General features: G+C 43.2%; 1 protein-coding gene across 1 annotated transcript in view; it reads right to left on the bottom strand.

The window, feature by feature from the left end:
* Positions 1–16,161, bottom strand: part of LOC109894701 (MAM domain-containing glycosylphosphatidylinositol anchor protein 2) — a 209,488-nt gene extending 193,327 nt beyond the window's left edge. The window contains exon 1 of the mRNA XM_020488377.2: positions 15,244–16,161. Within this exon, the coding sequence (XP_020343966.1) occupies positions 15,244–15,316 (73 nt within the window). The 5' untranslated portion in view covers positions 15,317–16,161. The remainder of the gene's footprint in view (positions 1–15,243) is intronic.
* Between the last annotated feature and the right edge of the window lie 10,790 nt (positions 16,162–26,951).

The following is a 26,951-nucleotide window of genomic DNA, read 5'->3' as shown; positions in this document are numbered from 1 at the left end:
CCAGAAAGACTCACAGCTGTAATTGCTGCCAAAGGTGATTCTAACATATATTGGCTCAGGGGTGTGAATACTTATACAAATGAGATATTTCTTCATTTCATCTTCAATACATTTGCTAAATTGTCTAAAAACATGTTTTCACTTTGTCATTATGGGGTATTGTGTGTAGATGTGTGAGAAAACATATATTTAATCTGTGTTGAATTCAGGCTGTAACAACAAAATGTGGAATAAATCAAGGGGTATTTCTGAAGGCACTGCACTGTATGTACTAATGTAGCCAGGATTCTGTATGTTCATGTTTGTCTATCAATAATGCATGCAGAACCCATTGCCGTAGGGTTTATCAGAACCACAGTACTGTGCAAAGCCAGCCAATAATAATCTTTTGGCTTTAACTGGTGGCCTCCAGATGTGAGGATGACTGATTTCTCCACTACACCCTCTGGTGCGTGAGTGGTGAGGAGGTGTCCTCTGCGTAATGAGGGTAATAACAGGAAGAAGGCGAGCTGGAAAAGAAGCAGGCCAGGCTGCGGGCCAAGCCTCACCACTCAATGTTATACGGGCCTACTCTCTCCGGAGGACACAGCAGTGGAAATGGACAGGGCATCTCCTTAAACCAATGGGATACATCACTGATTCTGATATCCTAAGATGTCCAATAGCAGCACCACCTGCGGCTATTTCATTCTTGTCCAGGCAAGTCACAAATATCATATACCGTGTGACATGATATATCAATATATTGTAAATACAGTGGCATACAGAACTATCCCACAAAGGCTTAAACTGACAGTCACAAAAGAGGTGTGTATTTTGCACAAATCTGCTGTCTGTCACCTTCAATTCATGTTTAAACTCGTATAGCCACTGTCAGAGATGGTCCCCTTGGAGAGAGATGTTAACAAGAGGTACTGTCAATGGGAAAAATGACTTGGATTTATCATGTTCAACTGAAGTTATAATAAACTGAACAAAATTATAAAAAACACAACGTGCAACAATTTCTACATTTTTACTGAGTTACAGTTCATATAAGGAAATCAACCAATTGAAATAGATTCATTAAAGCCTAAATATATGTATTTCACATGACTGGGCAGGGGTGCAGCCATGGTCGGGCCTTGGAGGGCATAGGGACACCCACTGGGGAGCCAGGCCCAGCCAATCAGAATGAGTTTTTTTTTCCCACGAAAGGGCTTTATTACTGACAGAAATACAGAGAAATACTCCTCAGCACCCTCATCCCCAGTCCAGCTAAACGCAACATGGGACCAACACGTTACATGTTGCGTTTAGATTTTTGTTCCATATGGACCATGTGACTAATTGAAGTGTTTGGCAACGAATCAAAAAAAGATCTGCTAACGTCAACAGAATATCAGTGTCGGACTCTCTTAGTGCGAGTCAGCAGTCGAACACTGAACCCACGGAAAGATAGTGGCTTTTCAACTTAATTGAGAGGGCTTCAGTTGTTCCTCATCTGTAACTGGCTTCTCCAGTGCTCTGTGAACCGAGCATTTGCCTAATCTGTGTGTGTTGATAAAACATCCAGCACTCTCTCTCTCTCTCTCTCTCTGGCAGATGGCTTCCTAAGGCCACAGAATGCCATTATGTGGGCAGTGCAGATTAACGAGGGACAAATGAGCAGATACATTAAGTCACACAATATCACTGTCTGTCAACAAACTGCTGTAGTTGTTGTCCTTACATGCAATATATTCTATCCTATCATAAAATATATAATGTCCTATATGTAATACATCCAACAATATTTCAGTCAATGAGAGGGATGTGAATGCAATAACAATGTAAATGCCAAGATGTGGTGAAAATAAGGTTGTGTAAGAGACCTATTTTCCATGTTCCAACCAACCGTATAATAGAGTAATTCATATGTGTGGTTATGTAACTGTGTATCACAACAATCTTGACTCTTTAGCCGATGATAATTAGCTGGGAAACAGAGGGGAGAATAAATACAAAATATTATTACATTACAATGAATTATTGAATTATGGAGACTTTTCATTGCGAGTCAGATAATCCTCAAAATGCTACTGAAAATCACCCCGTCCAACTGGTCACTTTTATTCCTGTCTTGACCTCGCCGTTAGCCTCTCGGGTGGCTTCTTATGCTCAAAGTATCGATGGTGAAGATACCATGCTCAGAGCTGCTCATACAGTAATTTCATTCCAGATGAAAATAAATAGTCAGCGAAAAATATATACTTAGTATAATGGGTACTGTGCTCTCAACCTCACAACCACCTCTCAATATCACAGACATATCTATTTCAAAGCTTGGCTTCTCTTCAGTGGACAGTGTGAACAAGCACTGTGGAAAACCACATTACGAAAAGTGCAGCAATCATCTTTATCTACACAGGTTATTTGCAGACCCGCATGGGGTCAAATAGTATTTGTTTTCTTTAGCTGTGCTTGATTGAGCTTGGCTGGCTCAGTGGAACGAACGGTCTCAGAAATGCAAACCCTGTCCATCTGGCACTCCAAGGAAGGCTCAATCAAATGCTCAAAGAGTATTTTAAAGACAATCAATACTGTTTGGACACAGTTCCGGTTATTTGTACAGGCCTCAGCTGTTCCAGCATTCTGTTCTTAAGCTCTTAGGGATCCTAGAGGTTTCCCTCTTGTCTGTCGCTGTGCAAAGTCAGCTGTGCTCGTTGGGACTGACGTCAAACAGTGACCTGACGTCATCCGACCTGATCCCCGAGCGATGGGATTAACCCCTGGTACAGTATATGCATTGTTGCTTTCACTGACCCAGCATCACCAGTCATTTTAATAACAGCAGTCCCTGTAATGCTGAGCAATGCATGCTGGAGATGTGACAAGTGTCTTAATAATCAAATCTAATGGCAGCAGCCGCTTTAAAAATACACTTTTCTCTGTGAACAATGACTATTTTTGTTTGCAGAGGCTAGCGAAAGGAAGGATGGAGCGATTGTTTGTCCTGTGAAGTATCTTATTCTGCGGTAGTGTGCTGTAACTAAAGTACATTACCGCCTCATCACAGCTAAATGATTCATGAAAATGATCACTGGGACATTTTTGATTCTCTGGTCTGCAGATGGTTGAACCTACAGTACAGTACTGCTGCACCAACAAGGCATAATATACTGTGTTAAAGCATGGAAGACTGACTTGAAGCATTCAGGCTCAGGGGTCAATGTTCACACCACCCACTGAAAGACTGCAGACTGATCGTATGCCTTCGAGAAATGCCTTATTGTTACTTGAACTGAGCCGAATGCTCCACATAGCGGCGCATATTTCTGTTTGTTGCAGTGTGTTCCCAAGGCGATAAACTAACCGAATGTGACTAGGGAATCGGGTATCTCTGCGGCCCGTGGTTATAAGTTTGTGTCGATTACATGAGGCAGAGGCAACTTGATCAATGAAAAAGGGTTGAAGATGTGGGCATATGTTTGTGTAGAAAAATCTGAATGAATTTGACCTGCCTTTATTCAGTAACACAGTATCTAGTCTTGTGTTACCATACTCCCAAGTGTAGGAAGCCTGGAGCTGAGGCTACAGTGTATCTGACCCATGGATCAAGTCTACCCCTCTGAGGATCTGTAGAATAGAGAGAAGCAGGTGGGTGAGAGAAGACTCATTTGAATATGGTTCACACTGCTAGGGAGTGAGAGGGCCCGGATCCAAGAGAATTGGATGAAGAACTAAGAACTTAAGAAAAGGCTAAAAAAATATATATGAATCTTTCGCAAATCAGCATTAATTTGAATAGCTTAGAAGTACATCTCATGTCTACGCCATTTCAATGTTTTGTAGACTTCAAAAGCATTGAAAGAAATGGAAAACTATGCAACTATATTTTAATGCTGCAGAGATTTATTTGATTTACGGCATTTAATGTAAGCTGCAATTAAATCATTGTCAGCAGCGAATGTATATGATGTATGCCTACTGTCACATCAGTAATTTACTGAACACTACAAGATACTGTAAAAATCACAATCTTAGTTTGCCACAAAAAAAAGTCTAAATGTTACACAGCTTTAATTTATTTAAAAAATGTTAAATCATGATTTCCTCACAAGGTATGAACATAACCTACACTATTAGAAAAACAGTTTTAAAAAGGTTCTTCAGCTGTCCCCAAGTGAAAACTCTTTTTGGTTCCACATAGAACCCTTTTGGCTTCCAAGTAGAACCCTCTGTGGAAATCAAAAAAGGTTCTTCAGCTGTCCCCAAGTGAAAACTCTTTTTGGTTCCACATAGAACCCTTTTGGCTTCCAAGTAGAACCCTCTGTGGAAACCAAAAAAGGTTCTTCAAACAGTTCTACTATTGGAACACCCAAAGAACCCTTTCAGGTTCCCAAGTAGCTCCATTTTTTTTCCTAAGAGTGTATGTGTAAATGTGGCATGTACACATTTTGGCAAGATTTGACACCCTACTCTTTGACACTATCACATTCTGACCATAGTTCTGTTATTTTATCTTTGTTTTAGTATGGTCAGGGCGTGAGGTGGGCAGTCTGTTTGTTTTTCTATGTTGGTTTTTGAGTTAATTTGAAAATAAAATAAAAGAGAGCCTCACACTCTAGGAGCTCAGATGCAAAAATGGAATTACAAACGTTTGGACAGCCAATCTGTCTTCATCAGGGTATAATCACAAACATATAGTGTCAAAAGACATAGGTGTCTGTAATCATGGCCAAGAGTGGCCTAATATCATTGGTCAATAATCAAATATTAAAATGTCATACAAAGAACAACATACAAACAACAAATGGATAGCATACGATCATAGATTAATTTGACTACACAAGCTTACAAACAATTACAATGGCAAAGTCACAATAATCACAAGAATGGCTTCAGATCAAAGTCTACGTTAAGCCTCTCATTTTAATAATAAATTATCAAGGTCACCCCCTCTCCTAGGGAGGGTGACATGTTCGATGCCAATATAACGCAGAGACGAAATCGAGTGGCCTGCCTCCAAGAAGTGGGCCGCAACTGGATAAGTAAAGTTTTTGAGTTCAGCCTAGTATGGTTCTCAATCAGAGGCAGCTGTCAATTGTTGTCCCTGATTGAGAATCATACTTAGGTAGCCTTTTTCCACCTGGGTGTCATGGGTGTTTATTTCCTGTTGAGTGTTTGTCATTCACCTTACGGGACTGTTCGTTTGTTGCTTATTGTTTTTGTTCAGTGTTCATTTTGCTTCATTGAATTATGGACACTTACAACGCTGAGTTTTGGTCCTCCGATCCTTCTCGCTACTCCTCCTCAGAAGAGGAGGATGAGATCCCTGGCAGAAACACCCACAACAAAAGGACCAAGCAGCCTGGTAACAGGCAGGAGCAGCGATCGCAGGACTCCTGGACTTGGGAGGAGATTCTGGACGGCAAGGGACCATGGGCACAGGCTGGAGAATATCAACGCCCCAAGGCTGAGCTGGAGGCAGCGAGAGCCGAGAGGCGGCGGTATGAGGAGGCAGCACGGCAGCGCGGCTGGAAGCCCGAGAGGCAGCCCCAAAAATGTATTGGGGGGGGGCACACGGGAAGTGTGGCGAAGGCAGCTAGGAGACCTGCGCCAACTCCCGTGCTTACAGGATAGAGAGAGGGACCGGGCAGGCACCATGTTATGCCGTGAGGCGCACAGTATCCCCGGTGTGTGTGCATAGACCGGTGCGGTACATCCCAACGCCTCGTATCGGCCGGGCTAGAGTGGGCATCGAGCCAGGTGCCATGAAGCCGGCTCAGCGCATCTGGTCTCCAGTGCGTCTCCTCGGGCCGGTGTACATGGCACAAGCCTTGCGCATGGGGTCCCCGGTTCGCCAGCACAGCCCAGTGCGGGCTATTCCACCTCGCCGCACTGGCCTGGCTACGGGGAGCATTCAACCAGGTAAGGTTGGGCAGGCTCGGTGCTCGAGACCTCCAGTGCGCCTTCACGGTCCGGTCTGTTCAGTGCCACCTCCACGTACCAGCCCTCCGGTGGCAGCCCCCCGCACCAGGCTGTCTCGCTGTCTTCTCCCTACAGGTGCTCCCGCCTGTCCAGCGCTGCCAGAGTCTCCCGTCTGTCCTGAGCTACCAGAGTCTCCCGTCTGTCCTGAGCTGCCAGAGTCTCCCGTCTGTCCTGAGCTGCCAGAGTCTCCCGTCTGTCCTGAGCTGCCAGTCTCCCGTCTGTCCTGAGCTGCCAGTCTCCCGTCTGTCCTGAGCTGCCAGAGTCTCCCGTCTGTCCTGAGCTGCCAGTCTCCCGTCTGTCCTGAGCTGCCAGAGTCTCCCGTCTGTCCTGAGCTGCCAGAGTCGCCAGTCTGTCCTGAGCTGCCAGAGGCGCCAGTCTATCCTGAGCTGCCAGAGGCGCCAGTCTATCCTGAGCTGCCAGAGGCACCAGTCTGTCCTGAGCTGCCAGAGGCACCAGTCTGTCCTGAGCTGCCAGAGGCACCAGTCTGTCCTGAGCTGCCAGAGTCACCAGTCTGTCCTGAGCTGCCAGAGTCACCAGTCTGTCCTGAGCTGCCAGAGGCGCCAGTCTGTCCTGAGCTGCCAGAGGCGCCAGTCTATCCTGAGCTGCCAGAGGCACCAGTCTGTCCTGAGCTGCCAGAGGCACCAGTCTGTCCTGAGCTGCCAGAGCCATCAGTCTGTCCTGAGCCGCCAGTCAGCCAGGAGCTGCCAGAGGCGTCAGTCAGCCAGGAGCTGCCAGAGGCGTCAGTCAGCCAGGAGCTGCCAGAGGCGTCAGTCAGCCAGGAGCTGCCAGAGCCGTCAGTCAGCCAGGAGCTGCCAGAGGTGTCAGTCAGCCAGGAGCTGCCAGAGGCGTCAGTCAGCCAGGAGCTGCCAGAGGCGCCAGTCTATCCTGAGCTGCCAGAGGCGCCAGTCTATCCTGAGCTGCCAGAGGCACCAGTCTGTCCTGAGCTGCCAGAGGCATCAGTCTGTCCTGAGCTGCCAGAGCCATCAGTCTGTCCTGAGCCACCAGTCAGCCAGGAGCTGCAAGAGCCGTCAGTCAGCCAGGAGCTGCCAGAGGCGTCAGTCAGCCAGGAGCTGCCAGAGCTGTCAGTCAGCCAGGATCTGCCAGAGCTGTCAGTCAGCCAGGAGCTGCCAGAGCTGTCAGTCAGCCAGCAGCTGCCAGAGCTGCCTGTCACGCCGGCGATGCCAGAATCGCCCTTCGCTCCAGCGCTGCCAGAGCCTTCCTCCTGCCCGGCGCTGCCGTAGTTACCCGCCTGTCCGGTGCTGCGGGAGTCTCCCGTCTGTCCTGGGCTGCCAGAGTCTCCCGTCTGTCCTGGGCTGCCAGAGTCTCCCGTCTGTCCTGGGCTGCCAGAGTCTCCCGTCTGTCCTGGGCTGCCAGAGTCTCCCGTCTGTCCTGGGCTGCCAGAGTCTCCCGTCTGTCCTGGGCTGCCAGAGTCTCCCGTCTGTCCTGGGCTGCCAGAGTCTCCCGTCTGTCCTGGGCTGCCAGAGTCTCCCGTCTGTCCTCGGCTGCCAGAGTCTCCCGTCTGTCCTGGGCTGCCGGAGTCTCCCGTCTGTCCGGTGCTGCCGGAGTCTCCCGCCTGTCCGGTGCTGCTGGAATCTCCCGTCCATTCGAGACCCGTGGCGAGGGTCCCCAGTCCGAGGTCGGCGGCGATTAAGAGGCCACGGAGGCGAATAGAGAGGCGGAGAAGGACTAGGGTGGAGTGGGGTCCATGTCCCGCGCCAGAACCGCCACCGCGGACAGACACCCACCTACCTAGACCCTTCCGTATAGGTTTAGGTGTTGTGGCCAGAGTCCGCACCTTTGGGGGGGGGGGGGGTACTGTCACGTTCTGACCATAGTTCTGTTATTTTATCTTTGTTTTAGTATGGTCAGGGCGTGAGTTGGGTGGGCAGTCTGTTTGTTTTTCTACGTTGGTTTTTGAGTTCGGCCTAGTATGGTTCTCAATCAGAGGCAGCTGTCAATTGTTGTCCCTGATTGAGAATCATACTTAGGTAGCCTTTTTCCACCTGGGATTCGTGGGTGTTTATTTCCTGTTTAGTGTTTGTCATTCACCTTACGGGACTGTTCGTTTGATGCTTATTGTTTTTGTTCAGTGTTCATTTTTCTTCATTAAATTATGGACACTTACCACGCTGCATTTTGGTCCTCCGATCATTCTCGCTACTCCTCCTCAGAAGAGGAGGACGAGATCCCTGACAGACACCATAATCTTTGACACCATACTTGTGCCAGCACTCCAGAGGCAACCATTAGCACCTCGAAAATCCTTCCAGGATGACAATTAATTCAGGCCTTTGTTCTCTTTTTGTCAAACCCATTTAACTTAAACGTTTTACTTGATCTTAAATAAGACACAAAATGAGTATAAGAAAAAGGCTGATCAAAGGTAAACCTGCTTTCAGAATGAAAGTAGTGAGTTTTACCATTATCAGTCGAAGCCTCTGAATCCATAAAAATTACTATGCATAGTGCATATTTCAAAGCAGTGATATTGTAATTAGGGGCCGAGGAGTGAGTATTAATGTTTGGTATTGGCTGTGACGGAAAAGATGCTGACAGCATAATATTCCTCCAGATTCGTGCAGTACACTATACTACATTAATACCTGAAGTTTGTCGTTAATGGCAGAGAGAATTTGATCACATAAACCTTTATCTTGGCAAACAGTTGCCTACAGATAAACACGTGCAGACAGTAACAACGTGGCAAATCTAGAAAACCCTCTTTTATGTATTCACAAAAAAATAAAACCGCATTGTCAAAGTAGCCTAAACTATCAGCAATGTTGCCCAATATAAAATGTGGTGGGGGAATAAGCGGTGGGGAACGAGTTGGAAAATATCAATGAACTGATTGATTCAAACACTGACTAATTTCTGTGTTGGCCTGGTACTGCTTCTAAAGATGTGAACTGTAAGTCCTCCAAGGGCACAATATTGCATAAACACGGCTAAACCTAGTACTTTAACACCATATGTGACCAACAGCAGTTGGGTGATTCTCATTGAAACCAGTTTTATGTCTGTAGCAAATTGAGTAACAAACCCCATGATGCATCTGCAAAAATCAACTCTCATTTGGAAGACTAAGATGTCTAGTTTTTGGCAGTGTATTATTAGGTGTATTCTTTTAAATACATTTTACATTTTCGACTGAAGTTTGATACATTTTCACCACAAATTGTCATTACCAAAATGTGTCTGAAATCAATTATTTAATCATTTTATTCAATTTTACTTTAGAAAAGCCTAATTTATTTGAATAAAACACAACATATGTTGCTGTAGTTTGTCCATAAATCATACAAATTGTATACTCGTTGAAGTTAACATAAAACTATACTATTTATTATGTAAAAACACAGTGTCTGTGGACATGGGGGTCTCATTACCGTAACACTTTTTAAAGTTCATGTAAAAATGCCAATAAATGTTTACAATTAAATTAGATTCACCCATGATGCATCATCATCTAGAGTAGTCCTTAGATGAGCACAAGTTCATTTATTTGCTTATATACTTTCAGAATGAGGTTCTTATTCTCAAACACCCCTTTACCCCACTTGGCCTTCTCATTACCGAAATGGATAAAAAGCTCAATTTGGGAAAAGTCAGACAACCATTACCTTAACAACATGGAGGCAATAATGGGCCTTAGTGAAGTGGGCAAATTGTTTACTGACTCATAATAATGTGCCTCCTATTATTTACAGATTGACCTAAGAGCCTCTCATTACTGAAACACAAATTTCTCATTACCACGTTATTTTTAGGTCCGTTTTGGTAATGAAAACCTTAAATTAGGTAATGATAATAAGCTAATTATAATGTATGTGCTCCGCTGGTAACTTTGTTTTATCTACTAGGACCACTCCCGAAACCTATTGTATACATTTTTGGTTAAAAAAAAAAAAAATGTTATATGATTAAGTGGGGTTTGTTAAGAAATATGGGTTGTATAAACCCCGTTTAACTTACTTTAAGCCTCAATCAGCAGTTTGGGTTTCAGGCAAAGAGCAACCCCATCACTTAAAGTAGGAGCTGTTTTCACACTTACATATACGGTTGTTTGATACCCCAGTTTTAGATCATTTATATGCATTTTGTGTTATGCAGTTTGCCCAAAGGATCCCATTCAATCCAGAACATCTCAAAAATACCTTACAACACAAATATTCACATCCTAATACACCAATACTACTTGTAAAAATGTTGGATGAAGTATTACCTTTGTTACTGTTACATTTAGGTCCACTTTTGACTTTTGAAAATACATGCATGTAATTACAGTACTTTAATAAATTGCATTAAGATCAGTGATTTTTGTATTAATAGCAATCTGATACAAATCAGTAAAAATGTTCATGACAAACTATGCACACACATTATCGAAACATGGAGTCTCATCTCTGATACCTGCTCATCATCACAGTAATGCACCAATATTTAGGAAATAATCAAAAAATCAAACAAGCAATTTTGGCTTAATTGGATAGTGTGACTTTCGTTCTTTATCCAAATGTGTGAAAATCAATACAATAAAAAAATAACATGCATAATAGACAAGTGATTATGACAACAACAACAAACTGTTGTGTTACTATAATGAGAAATTACGAAATACATCTTAATAATTACATTTTCAGTGTTGAGTTTAACTCAGGCCTTTTCATAAGGGGAGCAATGTTAAAAAACACTAGAAAGTGATTTGTTTATTACTTTTTGGAATTTGAAAACTGTTGCGGTAATGATCACTTCTGTGTTGGTAGTTGTGGAAATTGTAGTCAAATGGCATAATATTTGATTTAAAAAATATGCATAATAATTATTAAATTAAAAAGTAAAGATCCTAATCTCAGTGATCTAGGAGGAAATTTAGTGAAAAATGACACTTGAGAATTTTGGGGTCAAATGTCAGTTTCGTGAGAATGACCCAGTTGTGGCTAGTATTTGAGAAGTCTTGCAGAACTAATGCTTTGTAGATTATAGATCTTAGGGGTGGGTGGTCAAAAGGGACGTCAAGGGAAAAAGACCAATCACAACCCTAAGTGATGTAGACCCACTACAGTACACCCTAAGTGATGTAGACCCACTACAGTACACCCTAAGTGATGTAGACCCACTACAGTACACCCTAAGTGATGTAGACCCACTACAGTACACCCTAAGTGATGTAGACCTACTACTGTATACCCCAAGTGATGTAGACCCAATACTGTACACCCTAAGTGATGTAGACCCACTACAGTACACCCTAAGTGATGTAGACCCACTACAGTACACCCTAAGTGATGTAGACCCACTACAGTACACCCTAAGTGATGTAGACCCACTACAGTACACCCTAAGTGATGTAGACCCACTACAGTACACCCTAAGTGATGTAGACCCACTACAGTACACCCTAAGTGATGTAGACCCACTACAGTACACCCTGATGTAGACCCACTACTGTATACCCTAAGTGATGTAGACCCACTACAGTACACCCTAAGTGATGTAGACCTACTACTGTATACCCTAAGTGATGTAGACCCACTACTGTACACCCTAAGTGATGTAGACCTACTACAGTACACCCTAAGTGATGTAGACCCACTACTGTACACCCTAAGTGATGTAGACCTACTACAGTACACCCTAAGTGGGTTTGCTGTTATGCCAATTTGGCCTGATGTTATTATGGTGCTATATTCCTATTATAGTAGTACATTAAAATGCACCAATAGCCACCGGAAGCTATAAGAAAAAGCGTTGTACATTTTCCTCTAATTTGGATGGTTCCCTGTACAATAGCAAATCATCTTTCCTTTAAGCAACACCATATGGCGTCTGTCATATCCCAGTAGGAAAACCCTCATAAAGGTTGGGTCACGTGTAACATATGGCAAAACAATGCTGCTTGGTTGAGCAATATATACTACAGCTTTGGTCAAAAGGTCTGGAACTTTTTGCTCGTCCTCAACCTGTACCCAGAGAATAGCTGATTGGTCCAGCTGTTCTCCATCAACTGCTACATGTGGCAGAATAATCCTGAAAGCCTCACAGGCCTTTGTTAAAAATGTTCCCCCGTTTGCATTGGGGTTTGTGTATTGGGAACTTGTTAAGACGGGGAAAAGTGTAGACTCCCTGTATGTGAGTGGACTACAGTCAATGCCAAGAGGTCTGAACCTTTATGGTACAGGTGACAGTGCCCTCGACGCACCCCATAACCACAGGCAGGGCTCCTGATTCATTCCCAACTCTGGCTATTGGCCACCCTATGGTTTCAATCATAGATTAAGTTAAACAATGGATCAAATATGGCACAACATACAGTTCAAGTCAGAAGTTTACATACACCTTAGCCAAATTCATTTAAAGTCAGTTTTACACAATTCCTGTTAGGATCACCACTTTATTTTAAGAATGTGAAATGTCAGAATAATAGTAGAGAGAATGATTTATTTCAGCTTTTATTTATTTCATCACATTCCCAGTGGGTCAGAGGTTTCCATTTGGTCAATTAGTATTTGGTAGCATTGCCTTGAAATGGTTTAACTTTGGTCAAAGGTTTTGAGTAGCCTTCCACAACCTTCCCACAATAAGTTGGGTGAATTTTGGCCCATTCCTCCTGACAGAGCTGGTGTAACTGAGTCAAGTTTGTAGGCTTCCTTGCTCGCACACACTTTTTCAGTTCTGCCCACAAATGTTTTATAGGAATGAGGTCAGGGCTTTGTGATGGCCACTCCAATACCTCGACTTTGTTGTCTTTAAGCCATTTTCCACAACTTCGGAAGTATGCTTGGTGTCATTGTCCATTTGGAAAAAACATTTGCAACCAAGCTTTAACTTCCTGCCCGATGTCTTGAGATGTTGCTTCGATATATCCACATAATTTTCCTGCCTCATGATGCCATCTATTTTGTGAAGTGCACCAGTCCCTCCTGCAGCAAAGCACCCCCACAACATGATGCTGCCACCCCCGTGCTTCACGGTTGGGATGGTGTTCTTCGGCTTGCAAGCCTCCCCTTTTCATCTAAACATAACGATGGTCATTATGGCCAAACAGTTATATTTTTGTTTCATCAGACCAGAGGACATTTCTCCAAAAAATACGATCTTTGTCCCCATGTGCAGTTGCAAACAGTAGTCTGGGTTTTTATGGCAGTTTTGGAGCAGTGGCTTCTTCCTTGCTGAGCGGCCTTATGGGTTATGTAGATATAGAACTTGTTTTACTGTGGATATATTTACTTTGTACTGGTTTCCTCCAGAAGGTCCTTTGCTGTTGTTCTGGGATTGATTTGCACTTCTCGAACCAAAGTATGTTCATCTCTAGGAGACAGAATGCGTCTCCTTCCTGAGCGGTATGACAGTTGCGTAGTCCCATGGTGTTTATACTGGCGTACTATTGTTTGTACAGATGAACGTGGTACCTTCAGGCATTTGGAAATTGCTCACAAGGATGAACCAGACTTGTGAAGGTTTACACATTTTTTTCTAAGGTCTTGGCTGAATTCTTTTGATTTTCCCATGATGTCAAGCAAAGAGGCTTTGAGTTTGAAGGTAGGCCTTGAAATACATCCACAGGTACACCTCCAATTGACTCAAATGATGTCAATTAGCCTATCAGAAGCTTCTAAAGCCATGACATAATTTTCTGGAATTTTCCAAGCTGTTTAAAGGCACAGTCAATTTAGTGTATGTACACTTCTGACCCACTGAAATTGTGATACAGTGAGTTAGTTATAAGTGAAATAATCTGTCTGTAAACAATTGTTGGAAAATTACTTGTCATGCGCAAAGTAGATGTCCTAACCGACTTGCCAAAACTATAGGTTGGAGTGGTTGAAAAACAAGTTTTAATGACTCCGACCTAAGTGTATGTAAACTAGTTTTAATGACTCCGACCTAAGTGTATGTAAACTAGTTTTAATGACTCCGACCTAAGTGTATGTAAACTAGTTTTAATGACTCCGACCTAAGTGTATGTAAACTAGTTTTAATGACTTCGACCTAAGTGTATGTAAACTAGTTTGAATGACTCCGACCTAAGTGTATGTAAACTAGTTTGAATGACTCCGACCTAAGTGCATGTAAACTAGTTTTAATGACTCCGACCTATGTGCATGTAAACTAGTTTTAAATGACTCCGACCTAAGTGCATGTAAACTAGTTTTAATGACTCCGACCTAAGTGTATGTAAACTAGTTTTAATGACTGCAACCTAAGTGTATGTAAACTAGTTTTAATGACTGCAACCTAAGTGTATGTAAACTAGTTTTAATGACTGCAACCTAAGTGTATGTAAACTAGTTTTAATGACTCCGACCTAAGTGTATGTATGTAAACTAGTTTTAATGACTCCAACCTAAGTGTATGTAAACTAGTTTTAATGACTCCAACCTAAGTGTATGTAAACTAGTTTTAATGACTCCAACCTAAGTGTATGTAAACTAGTTTTAATGACTCCAACCTAAGTGTATGTAAACTTCAGACTTCAACTGTATACAGTCATGGGACTGACAGAGAATCTGACAGAGAATCTGGGGGGACAAATTCTCAATACCAATGATTTGATCTTGTAAAATTATTAGTCTCTGGGAACGACATTGAGCTAATGATTATTAATAGGCAATAAAATGGGGTAATGAAACTATTTCAAGATCATTTCTGGGTCTTGGTTTTAAAGGCCCACAATCGCATTATTGCTCATATAAAATTATTTTCACATTCCAAACTTCAACATTCAATTCACCCTTTTCTCTAACCATTCAGATTTGATAGACTCCGACATTTAGATATATCAATAAGGATGTATATACATGATTCCATCAAATTCCACCAGCTCTACACGTCAGATTCGATGTTGATGACTTTGCCAGGCTCTTGCTGCCTTGGGTGGTAGATGAGGCTTGGCAATCGGTCTTGGGTTGATGCCAGTCGATTTACAGCACGCACTAACGCTGTGGTGGAATAATATAAGTTTGGACCAATAAAATCACATAATCGATTGGATATCGTTGTTTTTTTTAACGCTCAGAAACAGTGCCAATGCTACGCTGGTGCGTTCCTTAACCAGCCATGCACCATAGGTTTGAATAGCCCAATGCCCTGAGAGCACCTGTGGTTTCAGCGAGCCAGCGTCTTAATGATGACATAGAGTACATATAGGCTACCTGTTGTAGTTTACAATTATACAGAAAACAGAGCTGGACCGTACAGCATACATTTTGCATTCGACTCAATTTTCACAAGGTCAAGTTGGTGGTATTAATGATAGCTGTTGGGTATTTAGAAATGCGTTTGGCTTACCATAGACTCCTTGGCAATGAATGCCCTCCAAAAAGATGTTGAACAGCCACAAGAGACCGAAAACTAAACCCATCTTCACGTTAATGTCAACATATCCACTTCGATGGTGATAGGTTCTTCCCAAGGCGAGATGCAGCCTGTCGGAACTCAGTTCCCGCGGTTCCGCACCAGGATTCAGCGTAAATCTGGTTGAGACACCATTGACACCGGGTAACGAATGTTTATTTGATGCTCTATGAAATTAATTTGATTCTGTCAATATTTCAGTGGGAGCAGGGACAGCAGGTAATAGCATAAATGATTCACAGCGATGGATAACAACTGGTAAATGTTGTGCCTACAATGGCACATCAGTCAAAATCGCCAATGTCCGTGCATACTTTGAAGCCTCAACAGGATCTCCTTGATTGTGACATTGTAAAAGTAACCGAGAATGCAACGCCGATAATTCATTCGAGAAAACGCTTATACCGATTCCAGCAGCTTCCATTGCTAAACGGAGATTAAAGACATTCTGATATCCACTTGCGGCTTTCCCTCCCCTCTCAAAGGCTTGCCATAGTGTTCCGAGGACAGCGAGGCAAAAGGTTTTCCTAGAAGCTGACACTGAGCCGCTGGATGTGACGCGTTCATGCTAGCACTATGGCCAAAGACCGTGAACGTGCCATCCCCGGCGGATAATAAATCCCGGTTTTAGAAGCGTATTTGACTCATGATGCAGGTTACCCAAAACCTCGAGTTTGTGTCTCTCGAAATAGCAAACGACGATTCGTCGTTACGTGCGCGTTTTAATCTGAAAGTGTCTTGTAAAAATTATTATTTGAAGAGGATGTGTTGGTTCTGAGATGGTCAGTAATGATGTGCACTACGTACTGCGCTGAAACGACAAGCCTCCGCTTCCCGCTGACATCTAGTGCATGACTCCTCATAGTCCGGGGCCTTAGCGAAAACAACGTTATGAAGCAGATACAAGCATGGAATTTGGTACAAACATACCGCAGGTGATATGAAAACACCCCAGAGGGGGTGCCAATTTCAAACTGAAAAAGGAAGCAAGTTATCAGGAAAATTCCAAATGGCTGCCATAATAGCTATTTGACCATTAAACACTGTAATGCAACAGATAGAAGCATTACATTCGGAATAAACATTTCTCAGATCATATGAAAACATCCTAGAAGGGCTGGCCATTTCAAAATTGACCAGGAAGCAGAATTAAAAATGGCCGCTGATGGAGACAGTAGTACATCCATAGTCATATTTAAAACAGCTTATTATGTGATTATTTATTTTTTTACAAAAATAACAAAATCAAGTAATAATACATCCAATGTATTCCATAAGTTCTGATTAGTGAAGAAAATACTTAGGGCCCTGGTTCACATATGCCAGCACAATGGCATAATGCAGTGTATGACAATCCAGCATCTTGGCATTGAGTTTTCTGCATGCTTTGTCAGCCTCAGGTAAGAGTGTCAATAAAAGTGTCAAGGAATCAACTGTTTTAGCCCATCCAAATCTTTCTGGTGAAGCTAATTAGATGGATTCAGACCTATTGACAAAATGCTTGTTTGGTACGCTGCTGGGTTTGAATGTTGCAACAGTGCAGCTGGTGTCAAAGACCCCAGACACCCCTGTCATAGACTGTTCTCTCTACTACCGCAATGGCAAGCAGTACTGGAGTGCCAAGTCTAAGACAAAAAGGCTTCTCAACAGTTTTTACCCCCAAGCCATAAGACTCCTGAACAGGTAATCAAATGGCTACCCGGACTATTTGGATTGTGCCCCCCCCCCCCCCCCAACCCCTCTTTTACACTACTGCTACTCTCTGTTCATCATATATGCATAGTCACTTTAACCATATCTACATGTACATACTACCTCAATCAGCCGACTAACCGGTGTCTGTATATAGCCTCGCTACTGTTATTTTTCACTGTCTTTTTACTGTTGTTTTATTTCTTTACTTACCTATTGTTCACCTAATACCTTTTTTGCACTGTTGGTTAGAGCTTGTAAGTAAGCATTTCACTGTAAGGTCTACCTACACCTGTTCTTTTCAGCGAACGTGACAAATAAACTTTGATTTGAAAAGCTATTGTTAGTTATTAGGATTTCTGAGAAAGTCAGAAGTTACATAGAAGCTCGGTTATCTTCACAACTTTTTTTCGGATGACTTGTCCTTGTCTCTTGAGATTTTGGCATCAAAGGACGAGGGCACGGTGGGTAGGAATCTACAGCGTTCAGGCCTAGCAGATCAGATTTGGGGGGTTTTCAGGTTAAGCATTCCGTTATTTTAAAGGACTGGAGGACATTGGTCTTTCTCATGAAAGAAAAACTCGTCCAGGTTTCCGTCTCGGGAACTTGCACGCAATGTAAAGTCAGCAGAAAAGTGTACAATCACTTTTTAATGCTGATTGTTGCTTTTTCTCTTTTGTGACTGGCTTTGCATTGGCATTCTAAGCAGTGGTGCATTATCCCTCTTAATGCACTGATGTGTATATTTAAAAATTTTATTTTACCTTTATTTAACTAGGCAAGTCAGTTAAGAATACATTTTTATTTTCAGTGATGGATGGATCCACAATGAGCTCCTTGAGAAGTGCCTAGTTGCTCAATGGTGCAGACTGTGTTAATGACATCTTTGTTTTGCACAATTGGATGTATTCAAAAACCAGAAGCTCTGGATATTTATCTAGGAATGGACTCCCCGTGCTTGAGATTGTGTTGCAGCTGGCCACTTGTTTTTTAATGTTTGCTGGGGGTGATTAACTGCTTTTGTTGAAAATGTCGTGTTGAAGGGGACTGACTCAATGTTCAAAAGCTGGGATTCAAAATCAGCCAGTAGTTTGGCCCGCTCAGGCCTTGCTTACAATCCATCTCTGGAAGGCAGTGGGTTCTCAGTTAGACCAATGGCTTCCCCAGTACCTTCAACCAGCTTACTGTATTGCTCATGGGCTTGGTAAAGCGTCATGCATGATAACTTGTTTTGTGTTTTTGGCAGGATCCACTCTGAGAATTATTCTCTGATGATAGCTGGTAGAGCTTTCATGTCTCAGATGTGAATAGGAATCCACCTTGCGTAGGTTGTTATGTCCAGTGTAAAGAACCAGGGTGCCCAAGCCTCTGTTTCAACATAAAGGTCAAAATACGTACTTGTGTGCACTAGGTATGAGCATTTGAAATAATTTCACTATTCTAATGATATCATTACATTTTTTCAGCTATTCGGATAGTTTGTTTTATCTTCGACACTTGCTTACTGCGCAGCGACTCGGGAGAGACTGTGCACAGGCTGCAGCAGGGATGGGGTGAGCAGGGGCTGGTGGTGTATGTGTGACACAGGAGGGAGAGAGAGAAAAAGAAGCCACACTGACTCGTAAGTAAGACAATCTTCTAAATGCCATAGGTTATCTAAATCAAATCAAATCAAATTTATTCATATAGCCCTTCGTACATCAGCTGATATCTCAAAGTGCTGTACAGAAATCCAGCCTAAAACCCCAAACAGCAAGCAATGCAGGTGTAGAAGCACGGTGGCTAGGAAAAACTCCCTAGAAAGGCCAAAACCTAGGAAGAAACCTAGAGAGGAACCAGGCTATGTGGGGTGGCCAGTCCTCTTCTGGCTGTGCCGGGTGGAGATTATAACAGAACATGGCCAAGATGTTCAAATGTTCATAAATGACCATCATGGTCAAATAATAATAATCACAGGCAGAACAGTTGAAACTGGAGCAGCAGCACGGCCAGGTGGACTGGGGACAGCAAGGAGTCATCATGTCAGGTAGTCCTGAGGCATGGTCCTAGGGCTCAGGTCCTCCGAGAGAGAGAGCGAAAGAAAGAGAGAATTAGAGAGGGCATACTTAAATTCACACAGGACACCGGATAGGACAGGAGAAGTACTCCAGATATAACAAACTAATCCTGGCCCCCAGACACATAAATTACTGCAGCATAAATACTGGAGGCTGAGACAGGAGGGGTCAGGAGACACTGTCTATCATCCCATCTGGCAGTGCCTGTCTTTACTGAATCAAGTCGATGTAAAAAAGCTAGCTAAAATAGCCAGATGATAGCTAGCCAGATGTTAGCTAGCCAGATGTTAGCTAGCTACAGTAGCTAGCGAGCTAAGCTAGTTGAGGCTAATTTGCTGCGCTCCCCTTCCTTATCTACAACAACTCTATTCAGATTAAACAACAGCCTACCTGTCGGTTGCTCGTTGTAGCCTACTCCTTCTCATTTAGCTAACTTATTTCCATAATTTGAATTCCATTTTTCGTTGATTAGAGATGTCCTACTTCATGTTGCTACACATGGAGCTTCTGACTGTAGTGCCAACAACAACAAGCTACACACATATCTTTTTATGGGGCGTACGTCATAAAAACTACATTCAAAAGGTTGTTGTTTTATTAAATTAAGAATTTAAAATGTCATGGTATATCCTTGTATTTAATTCAGACAAATCCTTCTCATTGTTAAAATAGGCCTGATGTTTTTGCCTAAAAAAAAAAAAGAATACTCTTGCAAGTATTCGAATACTAACGTCCATTCAGATAGTTCTATATTCAAAATAAACGTGCGAATCTCTAGTGTGCATGGACAAATATCATCACAATGTTCCAGAACTAGAAGGTTGGATACCTCTGAATCATGTTTTTATTTTTACAGGGATCGTGCACATTAATCAACATTTCAGTAAAAGTTCCGGTTTGTGTAAAAGTGAAAGTGCCACTCTGTAGTGGAGGAAGGGTTGAGGTCTATGTTATCGAGCACACCAACAGTGAGAAATACCTTCCCTTAGAATGGCAGGGCAGACAAGGCCTTCAGTCATGTTGTTTTTGCAGACTGCAGTTGCAAGTTTGTTTTCAACATCAATGAACCGTTTATAGGTAACAGCTACATAATGTAACTAATAGGGTGTGTAGGCAATTTTTAAACATGATAGTGGGATGTTTTTAAGGTGATTCATGTAGTAGTTCAACAAAATTTGAGTGGTTTACTGTTAGATTTCTGTTGTTTCCAGGCCATTTCTGCCACTTTAGGCTCGTTGTTTATGAAATATAATGGCATATTATTGAAGACTGGTACACTACTCCCAAATACACTATTTTTTAAATTATATTTGACAATAAAAATTCTACAGTAATATCACCTTTCCAAAATCGAATTCTGTATTGGTGGTCATATTGGATTATGTAAAAAAATAAATAATAATAGGAGTTGTTGAGAAGATGCCCAAAGTCTAGCCCCAATTCTTGTCCACCCCTTCTAATATCAATTAATACATCCCAAAGAGCATCTCTACCATATTTCACGCTTGTATCCGGCGCGTAACAGTTTCATATTTTTTTATTCTAATTTAGGCACCTGACTACCAGATTTAATTTATATGGTGCTGTGAGCAATTGTTTTACTAAAGTGTGCATCTAGGAGGCACGTTCCGGGCAAAACAATATTTTCAAGGTAGGCTATAGGCTAAAATCCTGAGGCATTGGTGAGAGTTCAAAGCATCTGCTTTTGTGGCAGATGAAGTGAAGTTGTGCATGTGATTTGCCCTCAAACTAGATGCACAAGCCTACTATCAAACATTACTGTTCATAGGCTACAATAAAAGGCAGTAGGCCTATATCCTCTTTTGGGCAACACTCAGAAGTTGCCCAATGAGGAAATTAATTCAGTGTAAATTGGCCCACTAGGCCAATTTATTTAGATTATTTGGGGTATTTTCCCCCTTTTTTCCACCCTTTTTTCTCATCACTGCAACTCCGAAGGTCGAGTCATGCGTCCTCCGAAACATGACCCGCCAAACCCTGATTTTTAACCCGCTTAACCGGGGAGTCAGCTGCACCAATGTATCTTTTTAGTTTTTTAGTTATTTTTTGTTACTTTTACCCCTTTTTCTCCCCAATTTCGTGGTTTCCAATTGGTAGTTACAGTCTTGTCTCATTGCTGCAACTCCCGTACGGACTCGGGTGAGGCGAAGGTCGAGAGCCGTGTGTCCAAACTAAACACAACCCAACCAAGGGGAGGGTTTGGCCGGGGGGCTTTACTTGGCTCATGCGCTCTAGTGACTCCTTGTTGCGGGGCAGGTGCCTGCAGGCTGACTACCGTCGTCAGTTGAACGGTGTTTCCTCCGACACATTGGTGCAGCTGGCCTCCCGAGTGTCCACTTAACCCGGAAGCCAGCCACACCAATGTGTCGGAGGAAACACGGTGCACCTGGCAACCGTGTCTGCGTGCACTGCGCCCGGGCCCGCCACAGGAGTCGCTAGTGTGCGATGGGACAAGGACATCCCCCACGGCCAAACCCTCCCCTAACCCGGACGACACTGGGCCGATTGTGCACCGCCCTATGGGACTCCCGGTCACAGCCGGTTGTGATACAGCCCGGGATCGAACCCGGGTCTGTAGTGACGCCTCGAGCACTGTGATGCAGTGCCTTAGACCACTGCGCCACTCGGGAGGCCCTGGCCTATTTTTTTCTAATCCCATACAAAACCCACCTTGCAATTCTGAGATTACAGACTCTCTTGTCTTGGACGATATTGATGAGAGATTGCTTTGCCCTTGTACATTTTTATTTTGTGTCTTTCAGTTCTCTCATGAAGTAAAACTTTTGTACCAGTACTTCATTGGCTGGATGTATGGCATTTCTAACCATGCAATGGCTGGTGAAGCTTTCATGCCACTGTCAAACTGATATTCATCCTTTTGCCATTGAGCACTCTAGCCCAGTGGAGTTGTACTTCCAGACCATTACATTTTAGTCATTTAGCAGACTCTCTTGTCCAGAGCAACTAGGGTTAAGCGCCTTGCTCAAGGGCAAATAAATAGATTTTTCATCTAGTCAGGTCGGGTATTCAAACCAGTAACCTTCGGTTACTTGCCCAACACTGAACCACTAGGCTACCTTCCACCCCAGTGCCCTCTTCTAGAGATGGGGGGGAAAGCCCAGTGGTGCTCCAAACAGTTGTTTTGACTGTCCTGTCATTGTTAATTGCCATCAGTTGTTACCTTGATGATGTCGAACAACACACATCACTAAAGAGTGGGCAATACATTTGATTTTAAAACTACTTTTAATAATTGTATCCAAAAGTGAAACTGCAAACATTATTACATAGGTAATAAGTTTTGCACAAATAAATATAACATACAAAACAGAACATTGTTATTGCACTTTCAAATACAAAACAAACATATTTATATAGGTGATTAAAACAAACTATTGTATTAAAGTGCAACTGCAAACTGTAAACTTTTATTCATTACTGTATTCAGCTAACAGATAATAATAATAATAGTAATAATACAAAACTGTAACCAGGCAACATGCTGACTGTGAACTGATAGAAAATGAAATAAATATTTAGTTTCCTCACAATAACTAATCAATTTCTTTGATCTAGAATCTAGCTAATAAATCAACCTGCTTTTAGGATTAGGGTTTAGGGTGGGGACGGCCCAAGGGTCCCAGATAGCACTAACCATACGTTGGGTTGATTTGCAATCCCATTATTGTTCTGGGTGAGTAACATGGGTCCGAATTTGGTAAAAACCATCTCCTCTTTGGACTGCAGTAAACCGTGTTAAATTTAATCTGTAGCTCTGCCTATTGACCGGTTTGCCTGTCAAATACGGCTGGTAGCTAGTAGACATAGTGTTGCTCCCGCTCCTTCCCCAATGCACTTGTCCTGGCATTTGATGTGCTTTTGGCTTAAGTTATGTTTTAGCAACGACTCTTGTTTTACGATGCAAGACCCAGTAGCAAAATAAGTCTTCCCTGCTGATTTTATTACACACTAGCTAGTGTTGTTCCCCCGCCCTTAGCCACTTGAATTCGCAAAGACACCCCTGTCTAAAAATGTTGATCGATTTCTGAGGAGGTAGATCAGTAGCAATATCGAGAAGGGTGAAGTTTCAATTCGAGGCGTTCCTGCATGTGGGCATCTGCAGGAACCCATCTTTATACTTCTATTGGTCCATTTTTTAAACTAGGACTCCGGTACACAGGCGGGAAGCAAGGCGCTTCAGTATAGTAAGTGGCAGTAATGAATCATAACGTTGGATGCCAACCGCCAAAAAACGCCACAGAAGAGGAGGGGGTGACAATGCAAGTAGATAACTAGCTAGGACTCCGTCACACAGCAGGCGGGATAGGTGGCTAGCTAGATAGCTAAGACACCGGAAGACGGTGTCCTTCGCCCCCACCTGTCGTGCACTGGTTTACTGCAGTTCTGCAAACCACAGCAGGAGCAAATCCCACTGTGTGCTAGGTAGTTAGTTAGATAGCTAACTAGCACTCCGGTACACACTAGGAAGGATAGATAGCTAGCACACCAGTAGACAGTGTACTTTGCCTCCGTCTGTCGGGCACTGCATTCCCACAGTTCTGTTAACGACGGCAAGGGCAGGTGGTAGCGAAGGACACTGTGTGCACGTTAGCTAGTAGGGCTCTGGTACAGGTGGGGGCGACACCGGTAGTGTCTTTATTTTTTTATTTCTCTGTTATTTCCCTTTTGACCCACATTTTAATCGCACAGACAATCGGGAAAACCAGAAAATCAAAAGTGTCAAACAAGCATGAAGATGGCATGCGCGAGGGGGGGCGTTCGTGCAGAAGTATAAAGAGGGGTTCTTGCAGACGCAGGAATGCCCACATGCAGGAACGACCCGAATTGCGGGCCGCAATCACACACTATTGGCACTATCAGCGACAGTGACCTCGTCCTCATCTTCTTCTGGTTGATCATTTGCATAATTAGTTTTTTTTTAAAGAAAGCTTCAATTCCGCCTCGTTTCATTGTTGTTGTTCTTTCTAGCTAATGTCATTACTTAGCTGACAGTCCTGAAGTAAAGTTTAGTGAAAAGGGGTTAGTTGTGTGGCCTGGCGTGTGCCAAGTGTGTGATTGGTTTAATTAGCTACATTTAAACATTTGTAGCATTTTGATTGGTTACAATGCATCAGCCCGTCTTGTTTGAGCAGTGAAGAGAAGTGTTGCAGCAAAATATTGTTATGCATTATGCAGTTTTTTATTGGATATTTTTTTTGCCACATAGCACTCCCAAAATAAATCTACTGAGCACACAGCCAAAATGTTTAGTTGCATGTGCGAACAAAATGTTCACACTTTAGAGCCCTGGTTGCACTTCCAATGCCCTCTTCTGGAGATGGGGGAAAGCCCAGTGGAGTTGTACTTCCAGACCTCTTCTGGAGATGGGGGAAAGCCCAGTGGAGTTGTACTTCCAGACCGCTTCTGGAGATGGGGGAAAGCCCAGTGGAGTTGTACTTCCAGACCGCTTCTGGAGATGGGGGAAAGCCCAGTGGAGTTGTACTTCCAGACCTCTTCTGGAGATGGGGGAAAGCCTGGTGGAGTTGTACTTCCAGACCTCTTCTGGAGATGGGGGAAAGCCTGGTGGAGTTGTACTTCCAGACCTCTTCTGGTGATGGGGGAAAGCCCTGTGGAGTTGTACTTCCAGACCTCTTCTGGTGATGGGGGAAAGCCCGGTGGAGTTGTACTTCCAGACCTCTTCTGTGATGGGGGAAAGCCCGGTGGAGTTGTACTTCCAGACCTCTTCTGGAGATGGGGGAAAGCCCGGTGTAGTTGTACTTCCAGACCTCTTCTGGAGATGGGGGAAAGCCCGGTGGAGTTGTACTTCCAGGCCTCTTCTGGAGATGGGGGAAAGCCCGGTGGAGTTGTACTTCCAGGCCTCCTCTGGAGATGGGGGGGAAGCCCGGTGGAGTTGTACTTCCAGGCCTCCTCTGGAGATGGGGGGGAAGCCCGGTGGAGTTGTACTTCCAGGCCTCCTCTGGAGATGGGGGAAAGGGTAGGTGTACTGTATAGTCCTGAATGTACATACAGTGCATTTGGAAAGTACTCAGAACCCTTGACTTTTTCCACATTGGTGGAGAGCTGCAGAGATGATAGGCCTTCTGGAAGGTTATTCCATCTCCGCAGAGCTATGTCAGTGTAACCATCGGGTTCTTGGTCATCTCCCTAACCAAGGCCATTCTCCCCTGATTGCTCAGTTTGGCCAGGCAGCCAGCTCTAGGAAGAGTCTTGGTGGTTTCAAACTTCTTCCATTTAAGAATGATGGAAGCCACTGTGTTCTTGGGGACGTTCAATGCTGCAGAATTGTTTTGGTACCCTTACCCAGATCTGTGCCTCGACACAATCCTGTCTCGGAGCTCGACGGACAATTCCCTCGACCTCATTGCTTGGTTTTTGCTCTGACATGCACTGTCAACTGTGGGACCTTATATAAACAGGTGTGTGCCTTTCCAAATCATGTCCAATCATTTGAATTTACCACAGGTGGACACCCATTAAGTTGTAGAAACATCTCAAGGATGATCAATGGAAATAGGATGCACCTGAGCTGAATTTAAAGTCTCATAGCGAAGGTTCTGAATACTTATATAAATAAGGTATTTCAGTTTTTTATTTGCTATAAATATATCTATTTTTAATGTTTTTCTTTGTCATTATGGGGTATTGTGTAGATTGATGAGGAAATAAAATATAGTATTTAATCAATTTTATAAAAAGGCTGTAATGTAACAAAATGTGGAAAAAGTCAATGGATCTGAACAGTTTCTGAGTGCACTGTATATGAACAACCACTGACTGACTGACACTGTAATGTTATACTGAATCACAATGTACAATCTAGAGAGGAAGTCATTTGGGTAGTATTGATGGCTGGTGTAATAGGCTACTACTAGCTTTGCACTGCTGTAAGAGAGGGTCTCTTTAGCTGCATTCACAGCTAGGCTGCAGGCCATGTTCTGGTTTGGCAGCTGTGTCAAACACAGTCTCTGCTGCTGTTAGATGGATTGGTGCCCTTTGGAGGCTGAGAACACCTCCTCTTTATCTGTCATTCTGCTCAATGAAGAGACTGTTCTACCCAATGGGAAAGCTGACATTCCCTTTGATAGGTTTGCTCTACCAGACTTTTGCACACAGTTATTATAGTTGGTCTGTCCAACTATACCAGAACAGCAGCAGGTACACTAGAGGTTAAAGAAGCCCGTTGGGGAAATCTGAAGGGGAATGGGACAGCAACTGAAGGGTTGAGTCTCCTGCCGTTGTGCCCTTGAGCAAGGCACTTAACCCATGACTGCTCCGGGGGCACTGCACTGTGACTGATTCTGTGCTTCCATCCAACCCTTAGGGTGTGGGTGTCTTGGATTAAAAAGAAAAAAAACAATTGTCAGGGGATTCGCACATTAAACTAGTCTTCTATACTGCTTGTTCTATAGTATGCTTTTTTCCCCCGCCAGATTTATCAACTGTATTTAAACTCATCTTTGTTTTATTGACCTACCTTTTCATGTATTTGTATTATGTAGGCTGAATAAATCAATTACTTGGTGTGGATAATATGAGCGTATATTTTTTTCCACGTGGTATAATTCTCTTTGATTGTAATAGTTGAAGTGAGTTGTTTATGTACTGTAAGCTTACCTCATTGAAATATATCCATTCCAAACCCAGTGTGGAAAAACGCTCATATTTATAAGCGTTGGTGTACCTTAGGAGGTTTTGGACTTGTTTTTCAAATCTGCATGACCTTCAAGGGCGACTGGTTATGCGACATTCTCCATGGGCATAATATCCTAGAGTTGACTCCCCTTATCAAATCATTCATTTGTCATGGAAGTGCTGAGAAGTCAAAGAAAACGCTTTTTCTCTGAACAAATA

Source organism: Oncorhynchus kisutch, linkage group LG7 (genome assembly GCF_002021735.2).
Source record: "Oncorhynchus kisutch isolate 150728-3 linkage group LG7, Okis_V2, whole genome shotgun sequence".
Lineage (NCBI taxonomy): Eukaryota > Metazoa > Chordata > Actinopteri > Salmoniformes > Salmonidae > Oncorhynchus > Oncorhynchus kisutch.
Note: the sequence above shows the minus strand (reverse complement) of the source record. Positions and strands in the feature narration are given on the sequence as shown.